The sequence below is a fragment of the Chrysochloris asiatica genome, unplaced genomic scaffold (assembly GCF_000296735.1).
Source record: "Chrysochloris asiatica unplaced genomic scaffold, ChrAsi1.0 scaffold00010, whole genome shotgun sequence".
NCBI lineage: Eukaryota > Metazoa > Chordata > Mammalia > Afrosoricida > Chrysochloridae > Chrysochloris > Chrysochloris asiatica.
This window is the reverse complement of record NW_006408528.1, coordinates 12859100-12873687: the sequence shown is the minus strand read 5'-3', so window position 1 is coordinate 12873687 and position 14588 is coordinate 12859100. Positions and strand designations below refer to the sequence as shown.

Genomic DNA, 14588 nt, shown 5'->3' with positions numbered 1-14588 from the left:
TTTAGCTCCCAGCATTTCTGTATTTCGGTTCTTTGCTCTGAAAAAAAAAAAAAAAAACCTAAGAAAAACGGTGGATTTCTGCCACCAAGAAATGCTCTTAGGAAGAGAAGGGAATTAGGTATTTCATGTGTCACATTTTAGTGTTCTTTCCAGATCGGATTCAAGAAAAGAAAAAAAGATGTTTGTGTAAAGAGGGATGCAGCTTGACACCCATTTTCTACAGTACGCCTCGGAGCCACAAAACACCGATTGCGGGTGTAGAGCCCCCTAGGAAATTGGGCAACAACCCCCAGGTCTTTGCTGTGGACCTCTGGAGTGGTCCCCAGAAGGGCGCAGAGGAGTGGTGGTGTTGAAAATGGAAACTGAAGATGGAATTTCTGTGTTCCCTGGGCTGGGAGGGGCGGCGGCTGTGCATGGTGCTGGGGGAAAAGGACAGGGGTCAAGTCTGAGGATAGACGCAGAGGGCCCGGAAAATGGAGTGCAGGGTGACCTGGAGAAGGGGCGCATAGGGGTCGAGGCAACAAGAGGGGCTGGCACCCAGAGGGCGCGCCCATGTACCCAGAATTCAGGCGGGGGAAGGGAGGCGTCGGCCTGTTGGCCTCAGGACCTCCTGTCGCGCGCGGGTCACTAACCTGTCAGCAAGAAGGTGCCAGTAGTCGCGGGGCTCATCCTGCGTGTCCCCTGACCCTGTCCCGTCCAAGCACAAGGGTCTTCCAGCTCCCACCACCGGGGCAATTGAATTCTTGGCCTGGCTAGGCCGTCTGTCCTCGATTCTTCCCTCCCCTCCCTTTCTTCTTTCCTTCCAGCTTGGCCAGTTCAGCATCAGCATCCTGCACCCCCTCCCTGATACCTTACTCCCTCTAGCGGCGGGCCACTGTAGCGTGACCATTATCCCCTCCCCCAACCCCTGCCTCCACCCCCCTCCGCCCCCCAACCCGCAGAGCACGATGGGATTTGGCGCCCCCCACCGCTGTTCAGCCTATATAAGGCACCTAGCCGGCCGTCCTGGTACACGCGCTTCAACTTTGGTTGGTGTGTGTCGAAGAAACCTGACTGCTCTCTGAGGACAACAGCGGAAAGGGTCCACCGAGCCTTGCGAAAGGTCCGCTGAGCGGGCTCGCAGCCGGGACCACTCCGGGCTGCGGAGCACCCAGCGGATCCCACGCCTGGCACCGGTGTGGGACCCGTCCTTCCCGTCTTCACCGAGGGGTCCTCGCGTGGTGAGTATGCGGTGAGGATGTTTCTTATTTTTAAGATTACATTTATTCCCCTCCCCCTTTCCCCGTTGTATCGGGAGCCGCGGGAGATGGAGTAGCACCCCGGAATGTCTCCAAGCAAACCATGTCACGCCTTCATGGCTGTCCCCCAAAATATTGGGGGAAACCAAGCCTTCAGGGCTTTGGTTTCTTCGACTCAAGTCTAAATACGGGCTGTAGACAGATAATGAGCTGTGGACAGACATGAGCTGCAGACAGATATGAGCTACAGACCGATTTACTCTTCAAATGCGCTACAAACTAAAGGGCGCTTCTTGCGCTGTAACTTGATAAATGCTTCCAATGCGCTACAAATTGATGGACGCATCCAATGCGCTACAAACTGATGAACGAGCCCTTTGCACTACAAAATGATGGGCGCTTCAAGTGTCCTGCAAAGTGATGCACTTCTAGTGTGCTATAAAATATTCAAAGCTGCAGAATATAGCCGATTTGCTACCAAAGCGCTTCAATTGCGCTACACATTAGTCTGAACTGCAAAGATACATAAGCTATAGACCGAAGACTGGTTTGTGCCTTAAATGCGCTATAAAATCTGAGCTGCTGAAGACTCGCGCTACACAAATAAAAGGTTAGCGCTTCATTGCGCTGCAAACCATACGCACGGCAGAGGTTCATGAGCTGCTGTACAGTTTTCACCTAAAACGCTACAAAGTGGTAACAGCTGCAGAGGTACACAAGCTGCAGACTGATTTGCGCGACAAATAAACCTACCAAAGAGGGACTTTAGCAGCACAGTGAGACTACTCTGTCTTTTTAAGTGAGGGACCGCACCCTTTGTCTCTAACACACCTTTTGGAATGGCTCCCACTATGTTTTTTGATGGACGATTCTTTGCATGATGGTACTATTAGACAAAATGGAGCCCCGAGCTAAAAAAAAGTGCTTAACATTCTGTCCACATCATTCCATTCCTGCTTATCAGTGGAATGGAGGGGCTCTGACTTGAGTGTAAAAGAGAATTTTTGGTGGCGGCAGATCGGACTGCTTGTCTAGTTGAGCTTGATTGAAGTCGCGGTATAGTTGCAGCACTGGCTAGTTCAGCAACAGTTTGTGGAAACTGTTGGTTTGCTGAATATTGGAGTGTGGAATTGGATGTGGGGGTGATTACTCTTGCGGCAAGAAATGAATCTGGCTGTTGGAGCTTGGTGGGAGGGGTTTCCTGAGGGGGGACTCTGGGAGTGGCCAACAGATACTCTGTAGCTATCAACAGCCAGCCTCAGACCCGCGTCGCCCACCCCTAGTGTGCCTTCTCTGCTGCTTGTGCGCAGAGCACACTTAGTGCCGCCCCCCCCCCAAGCGCCTACTCAGAGCGCGCCTCCCCTGCAGCGCGCCTCCTTCTGCGCGCCTCCCCTGCTGCGCGCCTTTCCAGAGCTCTCTTTACTGATCTTCCTACCTAGCTCTGGCTCTTGGGAGCGCGCCTACCCAGACCCCGCCTCAAAGCCCGCCTCCTCTGGAGTAGCCTGCCCAGACCCCGCCTCTTCAAAGCTTGGACCCTCCTCCTTGAATTGACCTACCCAGACCCCGCCTCTCTATATTCTTGCCCCTCCCTGAGCCTGCCTCCTTTGAGCTGGCCTACTGGCCCCACCTCCCCAGAATCTGTGCGCCTGTGCAGAGTGAACACCCCTCAGCCCCCACCCGTGGGCCGGTTGGGGGGGGCGCTCTTTCCTCTGCGCATGTGCACCTCCTGTGTCTGAGACTGGCTGCACAGCTCCGCCCTCCTGCGGTTTATCTGCTGTTTTGGCTTTAATGTCTATCCACTAGTGTCTTTAAGTATATGAATAAAAATTAATTATAATTAACAACAATCATAATTACATGACACTTATAAATTTATTTTATAAGTGCTTTGCATATACTAAATAACTAATCCCACAATTTAAACTAATGATAGTGGGTTATGAAGGGCCCTTTTAAGTTGACATGCTTTTAAGCTGACATGGCTAACACCTCAAGGTGTGATTCGTTTCAATGCTTTCACTACTAGTGAGAAACAAATTTATAAAATAATTTTAAGACTTTTTTTATTTGAGACACTAGTGGACCTTTGTGATGATACCTAATGGAATTGAATGTTTGGGTGGACACAAACTAAGGAACAACCTGAATTGTTTAAGAGTTTTATTAAGTGGTGCATTGATTTTGCGTGCATTTGAGCAAGCATAAGGGTGAGATATTGTTATGAATCTGGATTTTTTATTTAAACTTCGAAGGAATTAGCCCTGGTAAAGACCTGGACTGCTAACTAAATGGTCCTGGTTTGCATCCATCAGTCACTCTGGAGACAAATGTGGCAGTCAGCTTCCTTAAAGATTACAGCCTTGAAAACTCTTGTGGGACAATGCAACATTGCCCTATAGGATCAGAAATGGATTCAGTTTTGGTAACTTGCCTACAAACAATTGTGCTTGGCATATAGTAGATGTTCATCCGAAAGTGACCAATGGAAACTGTGTTTGATGTTTTGCTTGGTATCTGCAAGGAGCCCTAGTGGCACAGTGCTTATGCAGTGGGCTGCTAACCAAAGGGCAACTGTATTTGTAGGTGTTTTCTAGGTTTCTTGCTAGTGTCTACCTCTTAGGATGTTTTGCTGTCCTTGGTGATTTTGCTTGCCTTATTTCAAACCTAACAGGATCTTTATTTTTTTAAAAAAGGATGTTTCGACTCCAATAATGTAAGCTGTAATTAAAATACAAAACAATTATAAGTTAAGTTAATCAAGATAGTTTGCTTTTCTAATAGAAAAGAAAAGCTAATAATTTAAATTTGGGGCAAGTGCATTATTTAATGGTACTGTATTTAAATATTCTGTAATGTACTATAAAGTGGTTACATAACAAAACACAGATTAGATAATCTCATAATTAATTAAAACCTGACACATCTGTATGTAAATGAAATTCATGATTTACTGTCAGACACCCCACTTAAAAATTGTTTCTAACTGAATAAAGAAACTTAAAAACCTGGCTTCATAAATTACAGATTGTGAGTCAGGACCTTTGTAAGGAAAAACATGGGGTGTGGTTCTCTAAAATCTATCATTCCTCCCCAGTCACCCCAAACAAGATTATAACCTTATGCTTACCATAGGACAGTTTTACATAAGTCTCCAAGCCCCCATTTTTGCACAACTGGCCATCCTGAGCTCTTCCTCTATGGAAATTACTTATCTGCATTTTAAAGAGGTCCAAAACAATGGCAAAAGCACACACATGTTAATAAAATTTGCAGTTCACAGCACACTGAATACTCAAAGAAACATGCACGGTGTATGAAAATGTAAAGCAACTGATTGCTTAATCAGTGTAATTTCCTAATGGAACATTATGCACATGCTTTGTGGTTCTTGGCTACTATTGTTTTGGTGTGTTTGGGGAATGAGAAGTTTGACTGGAAAACTTTGTGAAGAAGCAAAGATGAATTAAATATATTTAATTGCTACATAAACTAAAACTGAAATCTTGATCATATGTAAAGATGGCATCTTTCCCAGGTTGATTGGCTTTATGTTGTGTGTTCTTAAGAGTTTTCAGGACCCATCTCTCCAGTCCAGCTCTCCAGTCCAGCCATTACTGAGGAAATATAAGGAAACATAACTTAAATCAAGTTAAAATGCTCCTTATCCTATGCTTACGCATGCCCAAGTGCTATTTAAAATTTTCAAAACTTTATTTACAGTTAAAATGCCTTGTTAACTTGCTTGCCTAGTAGTTTTTAAATAGTCAGCCACTCTGGGCAGGTTATCTCTTTTAGGATTTAGAATCCCATACCCAAATTATAAACCCTGAGGTGGAGCTGTACTGCTTGATTTTGGTAAAGACCAGGGTTTTAAACCAGTACTGTATTGAAATTTTATGAAAAGAATTGAATGACTTACACAGTTGCAGCCCCTCCTATTGTCTTTAAGTTTCTTCCTATTTGTTACAGGCATTTGAATTTTCAACCCTTGTTGATTTTAGTTTCTCTAAGCAAATATAGTATTATTCCACCACAGCTTTTTACAGATGTTAAAATCATCAGGCCAGGGACTGAATAAAGAGCCTCCTTCCCCTATCTAGTGGCTGTGATTGACATGTATGTTGACCTTCCTGACCTGGCCATACTGTGAATGCCCTTTAGGAAGTCTTCAGACTGTGGTTTGAATGTATTAAAATTTCCAGATGAAATGACATCTTTGACATTTGGCCTGTGCTTATTGTTAATGGGACACTAAAATGCCTAATTTAATAAATAAAAATTATATTATTTTATGACCTTATATGCAAAGTTGCCATCACAGTGGTCTGTAAGGAGTTGGAAATGAGTCTAGTGCGCAATAATCTGTGTGTTGACTGTTGTGTTCTAATTTTTTTCTAAATTTGAGTGTTTCATCTTTATTATGATGGTAAAAAAAAGTGCCAGTTATTCATTGTTATTAAATAGCCTAAGTTACTAAAGTAATTAAGTAGAAGAGGGTGCTAGAAGGGGGGGGAGGGAGCACTTCTTCCTAGGCCTGATAATTACAGGCATTTTGTTTTATTACACACCCTCCCTTTTGTTTCTTTTTTGGTTCCTTATGGGTTATAATATTAATTATTTTTCACCTAACTGCTCTAAATAACAAATGTTTGTTTTTATTCTTTATTTGATGGCATTTATTTGGTGTTTATCCTTACCCTGATAGGTTAGAAAAGGGTTATAGCGTCAGGACAGCCAACCTGCCCTATTTTATATATGTTCTTAAACTTGAACTTTGTGTACTCTTCTGGAGTTTTCCAAATAGGAAAATTTGAGGCTCATTAAGAGATCATTAGAAATTCAAAATAATCCTGGTAGTTGTGGTGCTTGTTTTGTTCTGATAATTGTAGAGGTGTGGGAGCAGAGCACTCCTGCAGGGTCCGTGAGCATATGTGATTTTAATGCCTTCTTTTATTGTAGTTGTTTATTGATTGGACCGTCAGCAATTATTCACTTAACATCTCTAAATAGTAAGCAGTTATTATCATTTGTGTGCTGTATTTTGTGTGATGTATTCATACTTGCCTTGAAAGTTTCTTGATCAATGCAAAAGTTTAGGGTGTGTCTCAGGAAGGTAAGGGTTTGGTTAATAGAGTTATGTTATTGTTTAGCTTTATGAACAAGTGACTTTTGAGGAAGAAAGGTAAATTTTGGATATCAAAGGAGTGAACTGCTTTTGTGACCTGCTGTCCTATTTAACTTCCTTCTCCTTTTCTGTTGCAGGTTTGTTTTTCTTTAATAAAAGCAATTAAAATACTTTAAATACTAAAGTGTACTTTAAAGATAATTTAAAGTATACTTTAAGTACTATCAGCCTAGCCTCCTTTGCATTTTGCTAGTTTGAAATGGACATGTTAAATTTATACTTTTATTTTAATTTACAGGAATAAGCGGCTTTTGAAAACAAAAAGAAGAAAGGGGGGCAGAAGCGGCCAGGATCCCGGCCCCCAATCTCATAGCAGTGAAGCTACACCTGGGAGGTCTCCTCCCACCCCAGCTCTCAACCTGGGGCCCGACTGCCCACCTCCTCCTCCTCCTCCTCCTCCTAACAACCCCTCCTCCTCCAAACACAGTGGCCAAAAGGGCCAGTACAACGCCAACCTGGCCGAGAGAAAGAGAGACGATCTCTCAGAAGAAATCAATTCCTTAAGAGAGAAAGTCATGAAGCAGTCTGAGGAGAACAACAACCTTCAGAACCAGGTGCAGAAACTCACTGAAGAGAACAGCTCCCTGCGTGAGCAGGTTGAGCCCGCCCCTCAGGCTGAGGACGAGGACCTCGAGCTCTGTGGTGCTGCTGCTGCTGCCGTCCCACCTCCTCCCTGCGAGGAAGAGTGCCCCGATGACCTACCCGAGAAATTTGATGGAAACCCTGACATGTTGGCTGCTTTCATGGCCCAGTGCCAGATCTTCATGGAAAAGAGCACCAGAGATTTCTCAGTGGATCGCGTCCGCGTCTGCTTCGTGACAAGCATGATGACCGGCCGTGCAGCCCGCTGGGCCTCTGCAAAGCTGGAGCAATCCAATTACCTGATGCACAACTACCCCGCCTTCATGATAGAGATGAAGCACGTCTTTGAAGATCCTCAGAGGCGCGAGGCCGCAAAGCGCAAGATTCGACGTCTGCGCCAAGGCATGGGCTCTGTCATCGATTATTCCAACGCTTTCCAGATGATTGCCCAGGACCTGGATTGGAACGAGCCTGCACTGATTGACCAATACCACGAGGGCCTCAGTGACCACATTCAGGAGGAGCTCTCCCGCCTGGAAGTTGCCAAGTCTCTGTCCGCACTGATCGGCCAGTGCATTCACATTGAGAGAAGGCTGGCCAGAGCAGCTGCAGCTCGGAAGCCGCGCTCCCCGCCGCCTCGGGCACTGATGATGTCTCACTCCTCAGGCCACCACCAGCTGGATCCCACCGAGCCCGTGGGAGGTGCCCGCATGCGCTTGACCCAGGAAGAAAAAGAAAGACGCAGAAAGCTGAACCTCTGCCTGTATTGTGGAACAGGAGGTCACTACGCCGACAGCTGTCCTGCCAAGGCCTCAAAGGCTTCACCGGCGGGAAACTCCCCGGCCCCGCTGTAGAGGGACCATCAGCGACCGGGCCAGAACGAATAAGGTCCCCACGAAATGAAATTTCAACCCCACACTTGCAAGTGATGCTCCAGATTCATCTTCCGGGCAGACACACCCTGTTCGTCCGAGCCATGATTGACTCTGGTGCTTCCGGCAACTTCATTGATCACGAATATGTTGCCCAAAATGGAATTCCTCTGCGAGTAAAGGATTGGCCAATCCTTGTAGAAGCTATTGATGGACGCCCCATAGCATCGGGTCCAGTGGTCCACGAAACACATGACCTCATAGTTGACCTTGGAGATCACCGTGAGGTGCTGTCATTCGATGTGACTCAGTCTCCATTCTTCCCTGTTGTCCTAGGGGTCCGCTGGCTGAGCACACATGACCCCAACATTACATGGAGCACCAGATCGATCGTCTTCGATTCTGAATATTGCCGATACCACTGCCGGATGTATTCTCCACTTCCACCGGCACCTCCACCAGCACCACAACCATCAATATATTACCCAGTAGATGGCTACAGAGTTTACCAACCAATGAGGTATTATTATGTCCAGAATGTATACACTCCAGTAGATGAAAATGTTTACCCAGACAACCACGTGGCTGACTGCAACGTAGACATGATACCAGGAGCACACAGCATTCCAAGTGGACATGTTTACTCACTGTCTGAACCTGAAATGGCTGCTCTTCGAGATTTTGTGGCAAGAAATGTGAAAGATGGGCTGATTACTCCAACCATCGCACCCAATGGAGCCCAAGTCCTCCAAGTGAAAAGGGGCTGGAAGCTGCAAGTTTCTTACGATAGCCGAGCTCCTAACAGTTTTACCATCCAGAATCAGTATCCTCGGCTGTCTATTCCAAATTTAGATGACCAAGCTCACCTGGCATCATATGTTGAATATGTACCACAAATACCTGCCTATCAAGCATACCCCACCTATACAACATACCCGACTTATCCAGTAGGATTCGCCTGGTACCCAGTGGGAAGAGATGGGCATGGGCGGTCACTGTATGTACCTGTTATGATCACCTGGAATCCACATTGGTACCGCCAGCCTCCGGTACCTCAGTACCCACCGCCCCCACCACCGCCTCCACCACCGCCACCGCCACCGCCATCTTACAGCGCCATGTAAATACCTGTCATGTCCTTCAGAATCTGTACCCTCAAAATGTATTCCTGCTCAGCTTCTCAAATCATTGACGGTGTGTGCTAAATTGGACTATTGTACTGTCAGGCCAAACTTGGACTGGCACACAGCCTAAAGCACCAAAACACCTTCCACATTTTCTGAGAGCAAGAGAACATTTACCAAGTCTCCATTTTCCACCTTGACTGCCAAGCTCACTAAGATACTTTTAAAAGTTTACTTTCCAGCGAATCTTGGAAGCCAACCTGGGTTTTACCTGTAGAAACCTCTGTCACCATCTGAATTGTAGGCGACCAGATTCCCTGTTGATTATTTACAGAGAAGCTGAAACAAACACAGGAAATGCTATTTTCTTTACGGAGGGGGAGAAAAAGAGGAGGAGGGCATGACTTTTCTCTCGAAGTTTTGGTACTCTCCACATATTTCTGGAGGACCGACGCCTTATTAAGGAAGCCACAATTATTGGTGCAGTGTGAAACGGCTTCCGTGATCCTCTTGCTGCACCCTTAGAAACTTCACCATCTTCAAACTCCACTTTCATGCTTCCGTTAATTCTCAAGGAGCAGCAACTCGACCGGTTCTCCCAGAAGCAGGCAAATCCCTGCAACACGTAACACCTCAGGCCTGAGAAGGAAGTGCCCTCTCAGACAGACTCTTGCATGGTACGAGTGTGCCTTTACATCTGGTGCAAATCACATGTACCCAAGAACTCTGGCTTTGTCACAACCACCTTGCCATCATCATGCCAACAGTGGCTCCCACAAAACATTGAACCTGGGAACCAGACACTATTGGCTCCAGGTGTGTTAGATGTTTGTGAAATGTTGTGACCACCTTACCATCACCTGCCAGGGCTACGAGTAGCAAGTTAAAAGGACTCCTGAATTCTGCACCCAACTCTTAAAAGAAACTCTTGAGTTAATGTTAGCAACTTGCCCTGATGGTTCAGAATGATTGTTCATGAGCGTTGTCAATTGACTGGAAAAGCTACCACCTGAAGGTCTTGGAAGCATCCATCCATATTTCTGCTCTCATATGCATCTGGGTATTCCATCATCAGTTCCCTTGCTAGACTAGCATTTTAATGCCTAAGAGAGGGGAAATGATTTTAGCACCCAGACCCACACTCCTATGACTGAGAGGGATCTCTGAAGAAGAGGAAGTTGGGGCACTGGACACTATTTTGAGGATAGGGACTTCTTTTGTGAACTTCAGATCTAGCTGGATGGCGTGACCTTTCATCCAGATCTAGATGGGAACAGCTATAAAGAAATCAAAAGTTTACATAATGGAAAAGGGGCCCCCTTCTAGGGGATGTATGTAGCACACTTTAAGATGCCAATGGATGAAAGGCCTCTGACAACGACTCAAAGCAGCAGACAACACAACGTTGTCCTCAATCCAGTGTCTTCTGGATGCTTTGTGCTAAACTGGGACTGCCTGACTTCCTTTAGCCTGGTCCCTTGCTACTACCTTGAACTGTTTGTCTAACCTCTCTCTTTCTGTTTAATCCTTTACTACTGCCATTAACCCTGCTGCAGGATTTGTGTCATCCTTCTTCCTGCCTTGCTTGCTGAGACTCCATTTTGCGGCCATGCGTGGAGAAGAAAGAGGCAAGCTTCAAGGGGCATGCAAGTCTCAACACACACAACCCCCAGTTGCCAAAACAGTTTGAGCAGTAGAAAACAACATGGTGTATATTTCAAATTACTTAACATGAAGAGGAGTCTAATGGTGAAGTTTCATATTCCATCAGCATCATCTCTTTCTTCATGATTCCCCCACCCTTAATTCTTTCTTGCATGTTTAAATACTTAAAATCTTTCCCTGTAGTTTAGTGTAGTGTCCTTTCATGGTGTTTTTAAGTAGCGAGTGTGCTTTCAAAGTCTATTTCCATTGAATAGCCAAGTACTGTTGGATTTTAGTGACATTGATAGTAATGTAGTGTGAAATATTTCTTTACTGTGAACTTCTCTTACAACACTGTGAATGAGAGGCTCCTGAGAACTGGAGTATTTGTGTATTCATCCTGTTCATTTTCAGTCTTATATTTTAACATCAAACAATTTGGCTTGATTTTCAACTTCTAAAAAATCACTCAAAAGAACTTAATAGTTTCAAAGAAGATGCCTAATTGGCTACTAATTTGATCCCAAACAACATTTGTGTCAGTCATTCATGTTTTTTGTGTAATTACTTTGAAAATGGTGCATTTGTGCTTCTGGACTATTTTGAAGCGACACTTCAGTTTACCTCAAATACCAATTCATCCTCCATACATTTGAAATCAACTTGTTTTATGTCAAATTCATAGCTGTTGGTTGATCTTCAAGCTGCAGAAGGCCTAGCAATGGGCCGTTGTCTGCAGCCCTGGCATGTGCACACGGACATTTGCCACCACTACAAGCAAAAGTTTGGCGATGTTGCCAACGACAAAAACGGGGAGAGCATGCTGGTGTTCACAACTCACCAAATCCCTGATACAAGTCTGGCTGTTTACTAAAGCTTGTAACTTCTTGGCAGTGTGTACTATGCTCTATTACAGTATATATCTATAAGTATAGGAGTTAAGGATAAGTAATCTCAAATTTATTGTACTTTAAAATTTGAATTTGAATAAGTTTCCTTTCACTCAATTGATTTGCTGAACAAATTAAGTTAAACAATTTTAGTTAATTCGAGCCTTTAAAAACTTTTGTTTGGCATTTCCCAACAAAATGCCTTTATTCATAAGAAAGAAATAAAGAATGAAATTAAATATCTAAAGAAGTTGGAAAAGGGAGCAAAATGAAAGCAAAAGGAGAAATCTAAAAAACATCAGAGTTATCAAGTGAAGCCAGTAGTCAATTCTTTGAAACAAATTGGCAAAATTGATTGACTGTTGGCCTAAATTTTCAATGTGAATGAATGACATCAAGGAAAAGGAGATACAGTAGCTCCCATTGTTAGATGAGTCTGAGAGCGCTAGCTAAGGTCACCATGCTAGTGTATTGAAATTGAAGAAGTTTTACATAACATTTCTGAAGGGTGAATTTAGTTTGAGCATTGAGGTATTTGTGTTAGATATTAGAAAATCACGATTGATTAGATCATGTGAAGCTCATAAAATAAGAGGGGCACATCTGTCAGGTGCAGGTTGGATTTCTGTTTAAGTTCGCAGATACCTCAGACTCCTGAATTGATCCACCACAGACATCTAACATCAGATTCCGTTCCAAGATTGGCAACAGAGAACACACCTTGCTGGAAAGACCTGGGAAGAAATGAAGGACCAACTGAGGAGATGAAGAGCGGGGAGAGGATACATGCTCATCTTAAGAGAGGATACATCTTGTGGGACTGAAAAAGTTCTTTGTTGTTTGAGATTGTAGAACGTTATCAAATTGATCTGTGGAAACTTGCTTTGTTTATTATTTTTTTGTTATCAGTTTAATTAATAGGGGATATTATATAATCATAAGTACTTTAGGGGGGGTGGGAGGGATTATTAAGTAATCTTAAATGGGTAGGATTAATTAGAAAATAAGAATATTATGTATTAGGTATCTCTATAGGTAGACGTGTGTGACCCCTTTACCCTATAACTGTTACCCTTAAAGATTTCAAGTGAATGCAGATGGAACAGCAAGGAAATCACCTGTTTAGGACTAATTGAACATGGAAAAAAAATTATTGAAAGTTTAAAAGTGATTAGATAAAGAAATTAATAGTCTTTTTGCCCTGGGTATTAATTCCAGGGAATAAGATTGTGAGCAAAAGATTTAGAAAGTCACAGCATGGATTGATGTTGGTTAAAAAATTATTGCTGAATAACATTGATAATGATGGATGGTAATTAGAAAGTGATGAATAAGAATCCTTGTGTGTACCCCTATCAATAGCCCTCTTCCTTACCCCTGCCTCTTCTCCCTACCCTATTACCTCCCCCCATCAACTCCCTTCCCCCACTTCACCTCCCTTGCCCCATATTACTTCTCTTACCCCTTATCCCATAGTACCCCTTATCACTCACAACCCTTCCCCTACATCACCTCACTTCCCCTATATCATTTCCCTTCCCCATCGCCCCTCCCCTATCACCTCTGCCCCATCACCTCTCTCCTCCCCCCACCGTCCCCCCTCCCTCATCACCTCCTTCCTCCTGCATCACTGCCCTTCCCTACCACCATCCTTCCCCATCACCTACCTCCTCCTCCATCACTTCCCTCCTCCTGCTTCACTGCCCTCCCCCATCACCTCCCTCCTCCTGCTTCACTGCCCTCCCCCATCACCTCCCTCCTCCTGCCTCACTGCCCTCCCCATCACCTCCCTCCTCCTGCCTCACTGCCCTCCCCCATCACCGCCCTCCCCATCACTTCCCTCCTCCTGCATCACTCTCCTCCCCCATCACAGCCCTCTCCCATCACCTCCCTCCTCCTCTGTCACCTCCCTCCTCCTACATCACTGCCCTCCCCCATCACCACCCTCCTCTCCACATCACCTCCCTCCTTCTGCATCACTGCCCTCTCCCTCCCCCATCACAGCCCTCTCCTATCACCTCCCTCCTCCTCTGTCACCTCCCTCCTCCATCACTGCCCTCCCCCATCACCACCCTCCTCTCCACATCACCTCCCTCCTCCTGCATCACTGCCCTCCCCCATCATATCTCCCTCCTCCTGCATCACCTCCCTCCCCCACCTCACCTTCTTTATCCCATACACTGCCCTTCCCCCATACCACCTCCTTGACTCCCCTATTGTCCCCCTTGCCCCATATTACCTCCCTGACCCCATATCACCTCCCTATCCCTACTCTCCTTCCAATTTATTCTCTTTACTCAATATTTCTCTCTATTTACTAATACTGTATTGTGATTTAATAAAAATTCAATTAATAAAGATTTAGTGATTAAGCGCAAACTGTGTCCTGATCATTTCAGCATCCATTGGCATCAGGGGCTTGTATGGAGGTGGGTGGTTCGGATGGTAAATAGGGGGTGGGGAGCACTAGGAGCTGGGGGATGAGGGTGAGAGCTGAGGGAATGGGGGTTGAGGGTTCAGCAGGATGGAAGCTGGGAGAGGTTAGGGGGTGGGAGATGATTTAAAGACACAGCAAGCTACCCACCCAGTAGCAATTAAATAACCAGACACATTGGGTGTTCTGAGCGTAAAGCAATGCCACTGTATGCTTGGTATACTTTGGAAATCAACCACAAAACTTTGACATATAAAATAAAGCCACACAATTAATAGTGACTCTACTGTGGCAAACTGATCAAAGTTTGGCAGTTTCAACCCACCAGCCAGTCTTCAGGAACCCTACATAGGGTCGCTGTAAGTCAGAACTCGGCAACACTTATCAACTACTGATACAAGGCAGTAACAAACTTTCTGGCTATATATCTTTTCTTTGACTATTAGATTTATTCATAGAAAATTATAAAACAGGAGAAAAATGATACAGTAAAGAGTTTTTGCGGGAACCAAATTACGAGATTTGTGATACATTAACATGCAGTTTTATTTTTATAATCATGGGCATTATTGATCTAGAAGAAAAAGTGGCAAATGGTGGTCATGACACACACCCTACC

At 44.8% G+C, this 14588-nt stretch overlaps 2 protein-coding genes across 4 annotated transcripts in view; one reads left to right on the top strand and one right to left on the bottom strand.

The window, feature by feature from the left end:
- SGCE (sarcoglycan, epsilon) overlaps positions 1-851 on the bottom strand; it is a 96638-nt gene extending 95787 nt beyond the window's left edge. For 2 of the 3 annotated variants that reach the window (XM_006834283.1, XM_006834282.1), the window contains exon 1: positions 633-851. In XM_006834283.1, coding sequence (XP_006834346.1) covers positions 633-669 — 37 coding nt within the window. In that variant the 5' untranslated portion in view covers positions 670-851. The remainder of the gene's footprint in view (positions 1-632) is intronic. The other variant, XM_006834281.1, reaches the window with a different exon arrangement.
- Positions 852-1033: 182 nt separating this feature from the next.
- PEG10 (paternally expressed 10) lies at positions 1034-9001 on the top strand. Its single transcript, XM_006834280.1, is given in 3 exon segments — positions 1034-1220; positions 6662-7830; positions 7833-9001. Coding segments are annotated over 2 exon segments (2061 nt in total). The 5' UTR covers positions 1034-1220; positions 6662-6938.
- Positions 9002-14588: the final 5587 nt, after the last annotated feature.